This window comes from Paramormyrops kingsleyae, chromosome 3 (assembly GCF_048594095.1).
Source record: "Paramormyrops kingsleyae isolate MSU_618 chromosome 3, PKINGS_0.4, whole genome shotgun sequence".
Classification (NCBI taxonomy): Eukaryota; Metazoa; Chordata; class Actinopteri; order Osteoglossiformes; family Mormyridae; genus Paramormyrops; species Paramormyrops kingsleyae.
Window position 1 is genome coordinate 24,192,321 of NC_132799.1, and position 18,786 is coordinate 24,211,106.

Here is an 18,786-nt window from a genome sequence, read left to right on the forward strand (position 1 = left end):
GCAGAATTTTATGGGAAGTTTTTTGCAATGTAGGATTTTCGCAACACATCGTTTAGTCTGTCAAGCCAAAAAAAAATAACACTTCTTGTGACCAGGAATTCTTGCTCACATGTAGACGTTTATGGGCTGTAACAGACTGCCCTTTTAACACACAGACCATGCCCTCAAAGAAAAGCAATTACTGCTCATGACTCCAGCCTGACATATACGGGATATTTAAAGGAAGTTATTGCCTTAAAAACAACATGGTTTCCCAGATCGGTTAATCTTATTGCTTATGTCACTATGACTAATATTTCTTTCATATCTCTTCATGGCAGCTGGGGGTGCAGTGGTCAAGGACTTCAGCCCCTAGCAGGACCGGTCTCATTGGATTAAGCCTCCCTGGTCAGGTTGAATCACAGCGCTCAGCCCTAATACTCCCTACAGTGTGCTGATGGGAATCGCACAAAAACAGCAGCAGCATTCTGCCAGCTAATCCTGAACTCCTACAGCGGAGGAGGACGTGAGAGAGGGGAGCGGCGGTTACCATGGAGAGTGCAGCCTGAGTCTGGTGCAGGAGGGGGTCGGGAAGCTGTGAAATGTGGACACACTCCGGGATGGTCACCGTGCCGCCGTCCAGGTCGGCGATGATAACATCCAGCTGGGGATGGACAAGCAGAGACACACTGAGAGTCGGCAGGGTCGTGCCGTCCTGAGTCCATTACGAGCCAAAGTGCTGGTGGGTTTCTCATGCCATGGAAACACGACTCAGTGTTAAGCAAGTTGGTCTAACAAGGACTCTGGACCACGTGATGTAAAGCTTGAGAAGAGCTAGCTGTCTGCTTTACATTCAACCCGTACAGATGATTATGACAAGGGCTTCTTTTACCCCAGACAAGTGACAGCGCATGACAAGTTATCCCCAGGAGACCAGGGGCAGGAGGAGCAGCGACTAAATTAATTAGAAACCGTAGGGGTCCCATACATCCATCAGTCAGGGTTTAAGTTAGCGGGCCCACGCTATACTCAAAGATAAGTCGCATACTCTGATAAGAGCTACTCCATACTCAGAGACGAGCAGCAACATACTGTGATAAAAGTCACACTATACTCTGAGAAGAGCCACAAAATACTTTGATAAGACTGGCACCACTCCGGAAAAGAGCTGCCCCGTACTTGATATGAGCCACACTGTACACTGATACTGACAGCGTGTGGAATGGGGGTGTGCAGGGCGGAGTGTGCAGGGCGGAGTGTACAGCGAGGACTCACCAGCTCCTGGGTCTCGGAGCGGAAGAAAGAGTTGACCCCAATGATGAAGGGTGTAGGAGTGCTGAGAACTTCTAGAAGCTTCCCGGGCAGGATGGGAATGTATGTGAAGCTGAGAGCGAAAGGGATATGGGGGGTGTCCATAATTTCAGGGGCCACCATCCCTGAAACCTCAAGCCAGCAAAGTCTGCTGCCGGCTCCACATCTTCCAAGGTTACTAGGAATCCAAAGGTCATTACAGCCATCCTCCCTACGCAGAGAAGGTCAGCCCAGGGTTCTGCTCCTGCAGGCTTCTTCTGGACGACACACAAGGGCAGTCTGAGGAGGAGGCCGAGGACACTCACCAGTACTTCAGTGGGAACATGATGGCCAGAAGACCCCGGCAGGCGTCAGTGAGGCGGTGGTAGCTACTTGACAGGAACAGGATCTTGTGTTCCGTGAGAGCGGCACAGAACAGATACAGAACGTTGATAATTCCTGGAAGGGAGGCCATTTTCATCATATTACATGGCGGAACATGACTGGGTGAAAAAGCAACGCAAGCTTCTCTAAAAAGGAAGATGAGGTCTGGGCCCTTTCACGGTCAGGCAGATTTTCACACAAATGTTTAACCATTACTGTGCATGTGAGGAAACTCGCTGAGGCATTTCGAACATGACTGCTGAAGCATGGAGCCTTTGTCAGCCTCCTCTCAGCTGACTGCTAGATGCCCCCGGGGGCCCTCTTACCCAGCTGCCTGAAGAGCAGGGCCACGCTGCAGCCACTGACGGGGAGGGAGGCGCTAATTGGGGTCTGGATCACCTGCCGGTCGCCCGCGCCGAGGGTTATGGTCCTCTGGGGGCGCATGCAGATTGGAACACGTTTGGTCACATGGTCATGCCACAGTGCAAGCAGGAGCCAGTCTACCAGAACATGGGGTCCAGCTTAAAGTTTAACCAACCTATCAGTAAGAGGTTACATAATTAACCTAGTAATTATTACTCAGTCTAATTAACTGTAGACGGAATAATAAAACTGACTAGAATTACTAACAATTGGTCTTTTTTAGTAAGAACCTACTAAGGTAAATAACAGATTCCTGTAATTCTCAGAATTAAACTAGGGAATGACTTATCTCCTGAATAAATGGTGCAGCTTGTGTAGTTAAGACTGTACACATTTACGCCAGTTTATCAAACTCCATGTGACTCTGTTTCACAAAGTTAAAACATCCAGCAGGACGTCACATTACAGTGCATGTGATCAGAGAGCCCAGAGGGGACGAAAGCAGGGATTCACGGAAGCGAATGGGTCACATGCACGCCACCAGGAGCAGACAGGGGAATGAAATCAAGCCTCCATGACTGGGAACAGGAGACAGGAGGGCGTGTAAAATCAGGCTAAGGAACGAGTCCTAATGAGATGCCAGGAAAACAGCGTGAATGGTCAGCTGCCTGAGCGAAAGGGCACTGAGGACGGTACACGACACACTGAGACTGAAGGTAGCTTCTACAGGGTCCAAAAGGCTCCATCAAGCAGACAGCAGCCCCCCCCCCCCCCCCACTAACAGGCCACGTGGGGTTTCTGGCGTGAGATGAAATCAGGTCAGACTGCAGCATGGTCATGCCCTAGGGGTTGCGGGGTGCAGCCACATGAGCTCAGCGTGTTGATTGGAGAAGTGCGTGCTAAGCACCGCCCCGCCCCGCCCCACCCACCCCACCCCTGGGGGTGAAAGAGGAGGCTGAGAGCTAAGGTGTAGAACAAAAAGTCATCCGTACCACATGTTCCTCCTCCGACTGCGGGTCAAGCTAGGTTAGCAGACAGAGAGACACAGCACAGGAGAACAGATGTGTTAGACCAACACCACAACAGGACACCAACACAGAGAGGGTGGGTCTGAAACGGTGAGGGGAGTCGTTAGTGCTGCACGGTTATGGTCTCCAGGAGGCTGAGGATTCTGGGTAATTCTGGGCTACTCCTCGCTGAGTTTAGCCTGGGCATAACGGTGTAATGGAAACTTTACCCTTCACTGAAGCTATAATTAATTTGCACTGCAGCTTTTCTTCTTGATAAAAATACTAGCAAACAAACACACAGAAATAGTGCAAGTAACCAGGCCGCGATCCGACGCGGGGCCCACGCAGCGCCGCACCTCTCTGTAACCAGGCCGCGGTCCGACACGGGACCCACGCAGCGCCGCACCTCTCTGTGACCGGGCCCCGGTCCGACGCGGGGCCCACGCAGCGCCGCACCTCTCTGTGACCGGGCCCCGGTCCGACGCGGGGCCCACGCAGCGCCGCACCTCTCTGTGACCGGGCCCCGGTCCGACGCGGGGCCCACGCAGCGCCGCACCTCTCTGTGACCGGGCCCCGGTCCGACGCGGGGCCCACGCAGCGCCGCACCTCTCTGTGACCGGGCCGCGGTCCGACGCGGGGCTCACGCAGCGCCGCACCTCTCTGTGACCGGGCCGCGGTCCGACGCGGGGCCCACGCAGCGCCGCACCTCTCTGTGACCGGGCCGCGGTCCGACGCGGGGCCCACGCAGCGCCGTACCTCTCTGTGACCGGGCCGCGGTCCGACGCAGGGCCCACGCAGCGCCGCACCTCTCTGTGACCGGGCCCCGGTCCGACGCGGGGCCCACGCAGCGCCGCACCTCTCTGTGACCGGGCCCACCAGCTCCTTCACATACACTGCACAGCCATGACGGGCGCACAGACGTGACAGATGCAAAGACAGACACAAGATGATGACCAGGCAGGTGGGTAGAGAGCATAGATGGCTGAGCAGAGCCCCTCTGTGAGCTGCACTGCCTCAAGGCCACATTTTGAACACATTTCTAAACTTACAGGACCCACTAAAAACAGCTGGCTGTCAGAGTAATGCAATGTACAGGCCTGATTACACCGGATCCAAAGAGAGCACAGCCCAGCAAAGCCCAGTCATAGCCCAGTCATAGCCCAGCAAAGCCCATGCATAGCCCAGCAAAGCCCATCCATAGCCCAGCAAAGCCCAGTCATAGCCCAGCAAAGCCCAGTCATAGCCCAGCTATAGCCCAGCAAAGTCCAGCCATAGCCCAGCCATAGCCCAGCCATAGCCCAGCCATAGCCCAGCCATAGCCCAGCCATAGCCCAGCAAAGCCCAGCCATAGCCCAGTGCTGCTGAGCAGCCCACACTGAAACCTAAAGCTGTTTTAAGACCAAATGAGGCGGGTCCCTGACAGGCGTGTCATCAGCTGAGCGCCAAAAGATTACAGTACATCCTGTTTGACCGTCTAGGTAAAGCACTCTGTCAGTATGACCCATAATATTTACCTTCTAAGAAGGTTACAAGTAGAAAATCTGCAAGCGAAAGCAAAAAGACTGCAGACTTAGACGATGTGGAGTCTTGCACTTAATTACTAAAAGGAATTAATCAGTCAAGGGTGTCCAGCAGTCTTCTGAAAGAGCAAAATACACACATGTGTCGCTAGGATATAAATAAAGTCTACAGGAAGCAGGACTGGTTGGACAGAAACCACCCAGGAAGTCTGAATTAAAGTTATTCGGGGAGAAGCTGTGTCTCGCAGGAAACGCAGAGATACAAACACGAAACTGTACGAGCACGGCCTACAGACGGCACGCTCACGACACTGGGCCACCCCAGCTACGGCTCTGCTCTCCTGCAATCCACCATCTCACAGCGTCACCTTCTTCCTCAACGGCTGTCAGCCTATGATGTCATTCTCGCTCTGGCGCGGCCGCATCGATAAAGGCGCCAAGTGAAGCTAAACAGAGGCTGCATCCCAGCTCAGTGAGCAGAGTAAACATACGGGGAGGAACGACACAAGCGGCAAACTGCTGTGGCACCAGGATCAGCAGAAAGGCAGCATCAGCCCAGCTCATGGAGCCAGACACACTCACAGCGTCCTCAGCTGCTGACGCGCCACATGGGCGCCATTATGCTTATATTAATTGGTTAGGTTTTCCTGTAACCTTGCCGACTGCTTCAGCTACAGCCCCCTTGGAATCTGTCCTCAAGTCATTTACGAACAGTTAAAATAACAATGCTATTGGCTGAAAAATATATTTCACAAGATGTTGGCTTTTATTTTCAGGAACAATTCATCTTAATTTGAGGTGTGTGGAGTGACAGTTCTGAGAAAGGTCCGGCATGACAGGCACGAACCGGACGACCTTCCCTCCAAGTTCGCTAGTTCCAGTAAATCTGAGAATTCTTCCTGATAATGTTTGAGATGCGCGTTTGACACTGTGGCCCCGAACTGGCTGCAAGCCCATTGAGGGGACAGAACAGTGCAGGGTCGGCCCAATGCTGTAACGAGGCCCAGCGGACACCAGGGGGCGCCCCATCTGATCAGCCTGTCAGAATGGGAAGGAAGATGACCAATGACACATTCATTTAGCGCCCTGGACCGGGAAGGGGTTGGGACAGCCCGGGTGCACTGTTAGCATTCACACGGGCACTGGAAGTCAAGCCCGGATCGGCTCGGCTGGGAGCTCACCTGGGACCCGCCCGCCAGAGGAATGCAGCAGGTCAGCAGGTTTCCGATCAGCGTCTCCAAGGCGACGCTCACGCCGTCCGTGTGCACGGTGTAGATCAGCCCCAGGCAGTTCTGTGGACGGGACAGCTGACATGGCGACGTCTGTGGGGGAAACGCGAAGCAAGCCCGAGCGCAGAGATCACGCCATCCTGACAGCCCATCCCCGGCATACCCTGAAGACCTCCGCGTGGTCCAGCCGCGACACCAGGACCAAGCTCTTGGGAGCGAAAAGCCGTCCGGGCCGCATGTTACCGTCGTCGTCATCATCTCCCTCACTGAGGAGGCTCTTCTGGGCCTGCGAGGGGATTAAAGACCCACAAAACAATCACGTCCCGGTGTGCAGAACACAAATCCCAGTGGAAACAGCACCCATGGTAACGGCGCCCTGTCCCTGTGCCACACCCATTCTGGATCAGTGAGGTGCCCACCACGTACCTGCATGCCATCAGCCTCCTCCCAGAATGTGAAGCAGGAACAGTACTGGCGATCGGAGTTGATGTCCGTCAGCACAGCCACAAAGAAGGAGGGTTCCAGCCTCTCAGAGACCAGGCGCCATCCACTGGGCTGGCAGAACTGCACGGGTGAGGCGGGTTGTCAGAACCAGACACAGGTCCAGGGCAGGGCTGGGGTCCTTCACCTCCCCGGCAATCAGACCAGATAACTTCTCCGTGAGTGAGAGTGTGAGAGTGTGCGCGGTGGAGTGGTGTGGGGCCGTCGTGTGGGAACACGCAGAAACACTCATCTGCATTATTTGGAGGCTGTCACAATCTGCGGTCTGGACAATGTGATCAGGGGGTCTCCAATCCGGCCACAGAGCCTCCCAGAGGGCCGATCCGGCCAGAGAGCCTCCCCCAGGGCCGATCCGGCCAGAGAGCCTCCCCCAGGGCCGCTCCGGCCAGAGAGCCTCCCCCAGGGCCGCTCCGGCCAGAGAGCCTCCCCCAGAGCTGATCCGGCCAGGGAGGGCTTCCTTCTGCTTCCACTGAATCTTAAGAAATCCCCCTTTTCTGCATCCAGAAATCAATATTTATCCTCATATAATGAAACTGCCGACAGAGTGTACTGCTGGGGCAAAATAAACTATGAAATCTGAGGGTTTTCCGGCCTCCTGCTTTTTCCCTGGACAGATACCAAAGACAGTACTGATGTTGCAGAAGAGGACACCCCGGACTGAGTTGGGTGGGTGGGGGTTATTGTGTGCGTGTCAGAGGAGCTCAGCAGTGCTTGGCCCACTGCTCTGATCATGTGACCAAAGCGTGAGGCAGGAGAAGCCACTCACCAGCTCGACTCCCTGGGGAAAAGGGTTGTCCTCCCAGTCTTTCTCAGGAAACCTCTGGAGAATGCGGCCTTGGCCGTCACCACCCCCTGCAGAACGGGGAGGAGAGCGACGTCATGATGGGCACACCACGCCCCCCACAGCGGGCCAGGCCAGGCCCAAGGACGGCCGTCATCACAACCAGCTGGACCACTGGGCTACAGGCCTCATTCGCTTGAACAGAAACAAGAGCACCTATGGAGCTACGAGCCAGAGCAGCTGATAAACAAGAAACCCGCCCCACAGGATACCAGACAGGGCCATTGCTGGGGGTGTCAGCCAATCAGTCACGTAGCTCGGGGGGGGGGGGGGTGTCACTGCTTCCCTCTGAGATGAGGCACAGAAAATGACAAACAGTACGGTTACAGTCATGTTAGAGCTGCCGACCTTGGCATGGCTGATAAGCCCTGCTGCTGATCGCTGGGGAGGATGATGTTATACACACAGGACGCGCTGGCTGAACTGGACCTGGCCACCAGCTGCAGAGGGGTAAGCGGGCTCCTGAAGATTCCGCCCTCTGCTGGCCGCTATCCCTCCGAGCATGACGAGGCAGACAGGCAGATAGATAGACGGACGGACGGACAGGCAGGCAGGCAGACAGACAGACAGGCAGATAGACAGACAGAGAGGCAGACAGACAGACAGACAGACAGAGACAGACAGACAGACAGGCAGATAGATAGACAGACAGGCAGGCAGGCATATACAGTAAGAGTGATGCTTGGGGTCTGAACGCAGGGTCAGCCATTTATCCTGCATCATTGGAGCATTTTTTGAGCAAAAGTGCCATTCTGCCAGCCAAGAGATATTTAGAGCGGAGTTATAAATGTCATGTGTCATTAAGTGTGCAGGAGGCCGTAAGCTCTAGAGGAGGAGTCTGGGACAGATGACGACCGGGCCAATCAGGTGAGCAGCCAGGCCTCACGGGACGGTGCAGGGCCTCGTGCTGGAGCCACATGATACTAGGGTTGGGTACCGAAATCCGGTGCCGATACGGCACCGGTACCAATATAACCGGTATGTACCGGACCGAAACAGAACGCGAATTTCGGTGCCTCATTTCGGTGCCGCTTAGATGCCTGAACTGTCGATTGAAATATTTGTTCTCTGGGGCTATGATGACACAGTTGTAATAAACATCAGATTCATCAACACACACGTGACATCATCAGGAAATGAGACCATCCGAGATGCGCGTGAATGCAGCAACTAACGTTACACTTGCTCTGACGGCAGCAGGTGGTCTACCGCTATCTTAGCTTGCTAAATTAAATAACTTTCGTTATTACACGGCTCTCTGGAATGCTTGATTCTGATTGGTCAGTTGAGACATTTGCAGGTTCGTTATTTTCAAATAATAACCGCTCCAAAGTAATAACGCATAGTCACGTGGTACTATATCGTTTCGCGGAAAGATAAAAATGTTATTTTAAAACAAATATGCCAATAAAATGTTTCAAATTCATATTCATGTCCAGTTTTTTTCCTTATGTGGCAAGTAGGCGTGTAATAAGCTTCGCGTCGGGTCCTGATCACACTGTCGGGGCTTATTTCTGCAATAACTACCGGCTGCCTGTACATTATCCCTTACTTAAAATGCCTAAAATTAAACGGTCGAAAGTGTGGCTATACTTAAAAACAAAGGATTCTGACACCGCGACGTGCAGCAAATGTTTTACAGCAGTTGCGTGTAAAGGGGGAAACACGTCAAATCTAATGAAACATTTGAGGGCACACGGAATAAACTTAAAAGCAGAGGGATTATATATTCATATATACTTTAAACTTTTAATATATTGTTCAATTTTAAGCATTTAATTTTTTGTTCAATAAAAATGTATTCTTGAGTCATCCACCATCATTTTGTGGCTTTTGTAAAGTATCGGTTCAGGCACCGGTACCGTTTTAAAAGTATCGATTTGGCACCGGTATCGAAAAAACCCCAAACGGTACCCAACCCTACATGATACAGGGACCACACCTGCTAGATCTCCTCCATCACAAGAAGGGAAATTACAGACGCTGCCTTACAGAAGCTGAGCTATTCCCTCAGCAGGAAGGTGTGGTCTGATGGAAGTGTGGCCGTCCCCAGTGAGTCCTTACATAAATACGATAAGCATCGCTTAGCAAACAAGCCGTCTGAGATTAACGTGGCCTAAATCTTAGGCTCCTGTCCTGCGGTCAGACATCCTCTGCCGCCCGCGGTAACAGCGCCACGCTAACACAGGGAGGCCGCCCGCGGTACCAGCGCCACGCTAACCCAGGGAGGCCGCCCCGCGGTACCAGCGCCACGCTAACCCGGGGAGGCCGCCCCGCGGTAACAGCGCCACGCTAACCCGGGGAGGCCGCCCCGCGGTAACAGCGCCACGCTAACCCGGGGAGGCCGCCCCGCGGTACCAGCGCCACGCTAACCCGGGGAGGCCGCCCCGCGGTAACAGCGCCACGCTAACCCGGGGAGGCCGCCCCGCGGTAACAGCGCCACGCTAACCCGGGGAGGCCGCCCCGCGGTAACAGCGCCACGCTAACCCGGGGAGGCCGCCCCGCGGTAACAGCGCCACGCTAACACAGGGAGGCCGCCCACGGTACCAGTGCCACGCTAACCCAGGGAGGCTGCCCCGCGGTAACAGCGCCACGCTAACCCAGGGAGGCCGCCCCGCGGAACCAGCGCCACGCTAACCCAGGGAGGCCGCCCCGCGGTACCAGCGCCACGCTAACCCAGGCTGGGGTACATCCCACATGGAATTTAAATGCAAAAATAATAACATTAAGATCAATTTCAGGGCCCATAGTAGCTTTACTCAAAGTAAAAAAAGCCACTGTCACTTAGTCAAAGTTGAAGCCTCTCTGCTTACTGTACTCAGACTACAGTTTGAGCAATGTGACTAGTCAAACTGCCCTAAGCGTGTTAGCACATTGCTAACAGAATCAGAATCAGGCTAAGCAAACACCAGAACGGAAATACAAACAGCCACTCCTTCATCCACGTGACGGTCCTCGCGGCCAGCTGCGTCACTTCTGCGAGATACGCCGTGGACATAAAGTGACGTGCGTCGTCGTGTTCGACACAATCATTCACACATTAGATGAAAACACTCCAAACCCAATTCGTGGGTCACGGTTTTACTGGGCGGTGATTCATGCCATGTTAGCTGTCCGTGTGCAACTCAGGAGCCAGGGTGAAGATCTGGCTGACATCCATGCGTTTGGGAGACCCGGGGAGGGAGCACGAGCCACCCAGAACTGGAATCTGAAATGATCTCAGAGCCTTCAGGGCGTGACTCTCTTAGCACAGCCTCTGTAAGGCCGAAGGCTTACAGCAAGTGCTGTGACTCATATGACCGGCACGCCAGGCCAGGCAAATCAAATATGAACCAAAATCGCAAAAGTAAACAATGCTAAAATCTCTCAAAAACACAATCTCTGTCCCCTTGCACTCCGGCTGGGCTGCTAAACCAGCTTAACGGTGGGTTATGGGAGGAGATGCTAGTTCTCTGGCACTGCACACTCCCTAAGAGACCATAGGGGGAGATCAGTTCTCCATTCTGCCCCTAGGGGGGCACAAACACCCCCACCAGCCGGAGCTCCTAATTCCTCACCCATCTGTCCGGACTCTCACGCTGTGGAGCAGCAGGCCAGGCAGCTTGCTATTGGACGGATGCCCTGGGAAAAGCCCGGCGGCGGGGGAGGAATGCGGCCTCAGCGGGGGCAGAAAGACCCCATATACACTGATCCCAGACCACCTCGCATTGTCCATTATGCATGGCAGATGATTCATCAGATACAAAGCAGTTTCATTCAGTTATTCACTGACTGGCACAGTATACACTACCTTCCAGGAGAATATACTACAGAGATGGACACGTCTATTGATAATGGACAAGGACTCAGGTGTCTGAAGAGGAGACTGGCTGTTGTACCCTTGACAAAGTGCTGATCAGGAACTCGCTGTGCAAACCGGTAAAGAAGAAAAAAACTTTAATCGCAAATCTGGATAAAAGCTTCTGTCACATGATGAAATGCAAAGTAGGACCCAGGAGGGGCACCAAAGACACCTCAGTGAATGAAGGGTGATCAACCAGAGGGCACGGCGGGCAGCAGAGGGCATGCTGGGTAAGCAACTTGGTCGGGGGAGTTCAAAACCAGGGGACATGACTTCAGCTAACAACGTGACAAAAAACAACCCCTACAATCAACTGGCAAAAGAATTTTTAATAAATTCCTAACCTATCACATTATGGACAGCCACTCCCACCACCGATTACAGCAGAAAGCTATTTTTCTGGAAATGTGGCTGACCGGACCATATAAAATAATCATGTTACACAGACTTCCTGTAAAGCTTCCATAATCCTCTCAATCTCTTTATAGGTAAGAGTTCAAAACATTCTTACTGGAACAAAGCAGTAGGGGGTGTGTGTTGCCAAAGGCCTCTGTCCACAGACAACAATAGCCTTTCCAAGGCGGCACCAGGACGTCAGCACACACCAGCCTGTGTGTGAGCGGCGAGGCGTGCCATCGCGGTTAGGCAGTGATGGGACAGGAAGGTGCCCAAAGTCACCTGCCCTCCAGAAGCCCAAAGAGCTGAAGCCAGCTTCTCCCCAACAAAAGGGTGCAATGAGGATAACAAACAGGCCTTTTCAGTGTCTGTGAATACAGGAAGGACCCAGACAAGATCTTTACAGAGCTATAAAAACCGACACATCACTCTTGCATCAGCCTGTTAACCCCCGCCCGCCCCCCCATTCCGCTCTGAGGATATGAAAGATGAGAGCTGGGGCGGATCTCAGCACAACACGTTATCATTAGATAAGGCTGCATGAAGCCAGGGAGGACGAAAGCCCACTGTCGCTAACGGGACGGAGATACTTTGGGGGGGTTTAAGAGGAACCGAGGATATGGCCCCGTGCGGAAGGAGAGCGGCACAAAGGCCGATGCCCCCGTGCCCATGAACATGCACAGATAGACTTGAGAGGATTCCAAACCAGTTATCAAAAGGCCACCCTAAAACAATTCAGTTTCCATGGATAATTCTGGAACCTCTACTTCAGGAGGTGAAACAAACGTGATCCCTCAGGGAACGCGTGGGGACGTCTGGAAGGATGTAGAGAGTTTGCATGTGTAAGACGTATTCATCACACCTCTCTGTTTTTAGCTCAATGCAGATTGACACTCGGATGCTCACGCTAACCAACGCTAACCAACTCCTGCAACTGCACTATCTCACTAAGCCTCAAAACCACAGTGACATTAACAAAAAAAAAGCAATGATTGCTTGCACAGCTTCCCATTAAGTTCCTCCAAAGGCACATTAAGTGAATACAAGCCTCGTCATTTCAGCTTCCCAAACACCAATTATTCCTCAAATAGGACCTGGCTGGTTCCTCTAGGACAGGGGTGGCCAGTCTTACCTGCAAAGGGCCGGTCTGTATGCAGGTTTTTGGGGTAACCTGTAGATCAGCTGTTCAAACCCAGATGTGAGGACTCTTCAGCCAATCAGTTCTCTAATTAGGGAATTGCAGCGAAAACCCGCGCACACACCAGCCCTTTGCAAATAAGATCGCCGACCCCTGCTCTAGGAAGTGTGTCAGCTGCTCTTACACCGAAGCCACTCTCTGAATTCCTGTGGCATCCAAAATGCGCTCGGAAACCACAGACCCACACCAGCAGCCTTCTACTCCACTGCACCCGCTGCCATATTGGTTGGACTTCAGAGGAAGCGTACCTAATATGGAAATGGTGAATAAGTGTGAACACTCACAAGCACACGCCCGTGAGCAGACTCAGACTGATGTGAGGCCTCAACATCAGCATAAGAAGAGCGACGGGACCTGCTGGCAGGCCACAACTTCCTGTCGTCTCCGCGCTCTTCCCCCTCCATGTATCTGAAGTACGTGAAGGAGAGACTGTAACCTGACGCTGAGCTGGGCCCCAAAACCACTCTAAGTCTTCTCCTGGTCCACCTCACCCAAGACTCTTAGCATTCAGACACAGAGAGGCAAGCAACAACAACAAGTCAGACTGACTCTGAATCACTGTTAGTACATTATATCTGAACAAGCCTGCAGACGAGGAAGACATGAAGCTCGGGGCAGGCAGACCCTATAAACTGCTGAAGTAAAGCTACGGACATGAGCAGGTACATGAGGAAACACTGTAGCTTAGTATGAGACAAGCTTAACTGAGTGAGACACTGGTCAACAAGCTCAATGGGATCTCCATCTTCCACATGGTTTATTTGCTGTCCCCTGACCATCCACTGGGGTCAAACCCCTTGACCTTTAACAATCTATTGAGTGGTCTAAATTTCACCTTCATGACCCGACTCTTTAAAAAAACCACGTACAGGTAGAATTAAGGCTGGAATTGCAGGGAGTTCTCGCCATAATTATATTTGAAGCCATAAATCGAGACCAAAAAGAACATGCTGCTGCTTCTTCACCAGACATCAGGCTGTGCCATATTGTTACAGCATGGCCGGAAACATACAGGGGCAATGAATGCCAAAGCTCAGACCACCAAACCAAGCACAGGTGAGACCAATACAAATGAAGGTCACTATCCTTGTGACGTTTCCAAGGCAGCGAAAGTTGCTATGGGTGCAGCATGCTAATGAGTGGTAACACTATGCTAACTAGAATGGGCTCAGACATGCTCAGGAGCTTCACATCAACGTCAGGTCCTCCCAGTCACGTCAGGACAGAGCCAGCTCCTTCTGGAGGAACCTCTATCAGGGAGGAAGTGCAGTCTCAGGTATTCCGAAGGAAGCCTCCATACAGCTCAGCCTTTCAAGGAGACCGACACAAGCAGCCCATCGTGAAACCTGCCAGGAATAATCGTGTTGAAGGCACCACACTTCCATTTACCCAAAGAGCTACCCAATGTCAGCCTCATACAATCAGAAGCTCCATTTCAGGACTACACTGCACACACTTCTGCTGGACAAAGAAGGAACCAGACACCTGGCAGAACTTTCAGAGAATTCTGACTTTCGTTAAAATCCATCTGAGATAAACAAAAATCACACATGACCAAGAACTGAGCGGCTGGCATTTAGGTGAGAGGTCACAGCAGGTAATCAACACAACGTGATGAGGGACCATGTTTTTGGAATAAATAAGCAGCAAGACCATCTAAGTAAGGAGGGAATATCCTGCATTCCAGTGGTCATGCTAGGACCCAGGAGGGACAACACAGCCTCCACAGGGAGGAGGGACTCGGCCCCACACAGCCCCATGTCAACCAGCCTCTGAGGCAGAAGGCATCTTCACAGTCTGAATTTTCTTAGCTGATTGCATAATTTATTGGGACAGAGATCTGAATTTATTGGCTGAAGTACAAGCCACTCCAGCAAAGGAGGGTAACCAGGGGCCAAGCTGCCTTCTGGACCACAGGCTGACATCTGGAAGGACGCACTTAGGAAATGACACCACGTACTTCCTGGAAGTCTTTTCCTGACCGGCCGTCTCACCGCACAATGAGCAAGTGCTGTGTAGCATTCCAACACTCCCCAATCTCCATCGAGCCGCCGAGTCCACGTTACATAATTTAGAAGTGCAGATATTCAGCCACCTTTTTCCCATGCTGGACGCCTGGATTCTGGGGTAAGACCTCAGGAAAGACCTGCAGAGGAAGCTTCTGGATTCACGCCTGCGCTGGTCTACGGCACAGTCACCTCAGTTAGAGCAACATTTGACAAGCTGTGCCCCCAAAAGCCAGCTCTCCGGTCTGTGGCTGTAACACTGGTCGTCACCAGTCCAAGACACATCCAAAGACTGAAACACACCCACATCAGAGGCACCGTGATTTATGAACACCACCAACTGCTGAAATCTTTCCAGGACCTTAAACTGACTCCCACTTCAACAACCTGACTACAACTCCTGTTCAGCTAACCCAACACAAACCCAGGTCACAGAAAAAGCCTCATGCATAAAGCGGAGAGACTTCAAAACCATTTATACACATGGGCGTTCGCCATTCTGAGGCTGTGCTACTGAGTGACACGACTCAGGACAGCAGACTTCAGACGCTGTTAAGTTCCTGCTCCATATCAGCCCACCACCTTTCACTTATTTAATAAGAGAAAAAAAAACCTGACACCTTAACCCTCAAAATGTAGAAAAAAGCCACTTCAGTGCTGTGGGGAGGAACAGGAGGAGACCTGGAGTGACTGATGATGAGATGTCGAGGTTCCCATGAATGGGCTCTGGCTGCATGAGCACAGAATACCGTCAGCGAGCTGCGATTCATCACTACGGCACGCTCAGCGCCCCACAGGCGACACCGAATCCTCAAAACATAACCGACAACGGCACTGTACGTCACCGTCTGAGAGCGCCATTAATTTTTCATCCGAGGAAGCCAGGGGTACGGCAGGACTGTGGGCCCTGCCCAGGTAGGAGGCCTCACGGAAAGCCACAGTCTCCAGGCACCGTTATAGCATGTCACCACACCATGGCAACAGGCAGCACGTCCACAGCACCACGACACATACCTACAGACGCGGTCAAAACAGGTGCCCACCTACAGGGCAGATGCTGGACCACAGACACTCTGTGCTTCTCAGACCACCCTCACTGAGTGCCGACAGACAGGAAGGTCGCTGTAACCCTCTTTCCAGATCTGAGCTTTTCCACTCGCGTTACATTAGCATCTGCTGCCAGTGAGGAGTGCATCAGGGCATCTAAACTGCCCACTATCAGGGCATCTAAGCAGCCCACTATCAGGGCATCTAAACTGCCCACTATCAGTGCATCTAAACTGCCCACTATCAGTGCATCAGGGCATCTAAACTGCCCACTATCAGTGCATCAGAGTAAATAAACAGTTCTTTATGAGAATGGCGGTGTGTCTGTAACTAAACGACTACCTATCAATGCATCAGAGCACCAAAACAGTTGAGTATCGGGGTGTCGGTGTGTCACAGTAACTAAGCAGTTTCCTATCGGTGTGTGAGCGTGTGGGCACAGCCCAGTCTGGGTATAGCTGTGTCCCAATACCAACACCGTATCTCTGTATCGCCGTACCAGTGTGTTTGCCGTGCGACAGGCAGGGGTAGAGAAACTTCAGAGCCGTGCGATCGCTTCCGGTCCAGCTGCATATAAAAGCATGCTATTTCGGTACAACCGGTTTAAGAAGCGTCCGCTCGGGCTCCGGACGGCCCGGCTCGGATCGGCCCCGCCTCCCGCTCGCCCCATTTAGACTCGGCGTTTATAACACTCACCCTGCTTGTCGTGCTCGTACCCGACCACTACGAAGTAGTCGGCCAGCCTGGCCATGCCGACGGCGTGCGGCCCAGCTGCGCTGCTCTCCCGTCCGCTTTGCGTGCGCCTTCACAGCCGTACAGCGAGATAGACTCGGCCGGCAGCAGCATCCTCCCAGCGGCGTAGCGACGCCATAGTGTCGGTACGGTCGGTGACAGGGGAGCGCAGTACGCATGCGCAGTGAGCAGAGGGGCGGGGCTGCACGCGCCCGTCTGGGGCGCCCGGGGCGACAAAACCGGTTTGAGGCTCCCGGTTTATGGCGGGCTGTGATTTACGAGGACGACGAGGCTCGTAGCAGAATGACAGTTTAACACACATTCAACCCAGAGAACGCCAGTTTAAACAACACCGGTTTAACAACGCACACCACACTTTTAAAATACCACCAGCTTAAACTGTTTAAATATACATTATTTAAAAATATTAAAAAAACGCTACAGATTGAAACGCCGACTCAGCATTACCTCGTCCTGAACGCAACGGACAGGGTTACAAAGACATGGCGGGTGATGATCAGATGAAAAATATCTTTTAAAGTCATCTTATGATCGGTGGATCTGGTTTCAGTATATCCAGAAAAAGTTTCCATAACTTTTCAGTGTTAAGTTGATTATTGTACTGTATGGGGCTTTGACTAAAATCGGACCCTTTCATTAAGAAAATATTTCATACTCTCATTCGAAGTAGCTACCAAAATCACGTCTCCTGGATTAATGAAGCGTCCTTATGCTTGGGTCTTCCAGACTGATCAGCCTCATCTGAGAAACACACACAACCTGCAGATGTTTTTGAGTCTTCATGAGTAGATTCAGTTGTGTCTCGTTTAAATTCTGCCACCTACTTAGAAACATCTGGGGAAAAAATGCTATTTCCACAGACTCAGCCATGCTACAATCTGAGGCAGCCTAAACTGACACCCAAATACACAATTCCGATTGATATTTAATTAAAAATCACTGTGTTTTTGAGGAATATTGTAGTAGGATGTGGCGTGGGGTTGCTGTGGCTAGTGTTTTTGCCTCCCACCTTTGGAAATGACGGTTTTCCCTCACTGGCTCTGTGCGCTTTGCATGTTCTCCCTGTGCTGCTGTGCAATCTGCTTTGGATTCTCTGGTTTCCCCCCAGAGTCCAAAAACACGCTAAGTTGCCAAAAGTGTCCATAGGTGTGAATGTGTCTGCCATGCGATGGGTTGGCGCCCTGTCCTGGGTTATTTCTGGAATACCCTGTATAGAAGATGAATGTTTCATAGAAATGTGTACGTATAATTAGTATAGATTGCAGCACCCCTGCATTTCATAAGTGATATGGAAGGGCAGTAGACAGATAATCTTTCAGAAAGACTGAAACAAAAGTCAGTGGACATAGCAACGAAAAGAAATGTGCAACACTCACCCATGCGTCTGTACCCCAAACAAAGTGAGCCCTGTCCGTCGGTACCTTTTCTGCTACACCTGCCCACTCGAGGGTCTCACCCACTTCAGAAGCACTAGCCATGGTCGACAGTCGGGACACTTAACAGATGAGGAATGCTGTGGTAGCGAGGCCAAACATCCTGGCAGCTTTGTCTGCGTGTAGCAGAGGAGCCCACGGCCACTGAGCCAGTGAGTGAGTGTGTCTGAAGGAGAGGTCAGGCATCCTGCAGTGTTTGCAGCTGGGGCTTGCTTGTGGAGCTCCTAGCTTTAAAATCCCATGGACAAATTCAGTCAATCACACTGATTTACTCTGGAGTTACTGTAAATATGTGAGAAAATAGCAAACATGTCAGTACGCTCCAAGATAATATTATAAAGCAAGCATTTCCAGATAACACTCACAGAATATTCATATGTCAGTGGGACACGTGTAGAAGGACACTCTGATCCCCAGATCTTCTGGAGCATTCTTTTGTTCTGAGCTCTCACTGAGCACCTCCACCTCGATGGCCCTAGTATCTCTAAGTGTCCATGCAGCTTCCAAAGACATATCCAGCACGGGGTCATGGTCTGGCCTGGGGTTGGCAGAACGCAGGAGCAAACCTTGAGAGGATGCTGACACGCGCACACTCCGGGCAAGTCAGGGATGCAAGTTCAGTGTCGTTAGGCTGCAGGAAGTATCCTGTGCACAAGGAAAACATGCAGACACTCAGAGCGGGATTCGAACCCTCTGCCGCGGAAGTGTGAGGCAGCAGTGCTCCCACTGAGACTCCCTCTCTCAATATTTTTAAACCATTGGTAAAAGCATAAATACTGACGTAAGAGCATTGACTGATACCTTGAGTGGAGAATCTGCTGTAGAAAGTCATTGGCCTTAAATAGTAGGGGACGCCCTTAACCTGTGCCCTAGTCATTTCCAATGGGGCCGCAGCGGTAGGTGGGATGAGGGGTCCATGGTCCAGGTCCATGGCACCTCGGCTTGGCAGTGGCTCAGCCACTTGAATTCCTGGCACAGAATTTTAATAGTGTGAG

The 18,786-nt window shown here is 52.1% G+C and overlaps 1 protein-coding gene across 8 annotated transcripts in view; it reads right to left on the reverse strand.

The window, feature by feature from the left end:
* The window catches only part of LOC111846147 (myotubularin-related protein 5), a 35,339-nt gene extending 18,848 nt beyond the window's left edge, over window positions 1-16,491 (reverse strand). For 5 of the 8 annotated variants that reach the window (XM_023816083.2, XM_023816082.2, XM_023816079.2 and 2 more), the window contains exons 1-10: window positions 16,302-16,491; window positions 7,043-7,128; window positions 6,202-6,339; window positions 5,939-6,061; window positions 5,728-5,838; window positions 3,009-3,038; window positions 1,980-2,085; window positions 1,596-1,728; window positions 1,255-1,363; window positions 530-643 (exon numbers count right to left, since the gene is read on the reverse strand). In XM_023816083.2, coding sequence (XP_023671851.1) covers window positions 530-643; window positions 1,255-1,363; window positions 1,596-1,728; window positions 1,980-2,085; window positions 3,009-3,038; window positions 5,728-5,838; window positions 5,939-6,061; window positions 6,202-6,339; window positions 7,043-7,128; window positions 16,302-16,356 — 1,005 coding nt within the window. In that variant the 5' untranslated portion in view covers window positions 16,357-16,491. Of the gene's footprint in view, window positions 1-529; window positions 644-1,254; window positions 1,364-1,595; window positions 1,729-1,979; window positions 2,086-3,008; window positions 3,039-5,727; window positions 5,839-5,938; window positions 6,062-6,201; window positions 6,340-7,042; window positions 7,129-9,059; window positions 9,118-16,301 lie in introns of those variants that run through there. The other 3 variants (XM_023816084.2, XM_023816080.2, XM_023816085.2) reach the window with 2 other exon arrangements.
* Between the last annotated feature and the right edge of the window lie 2,295 nt (window positions 16,492-18,786).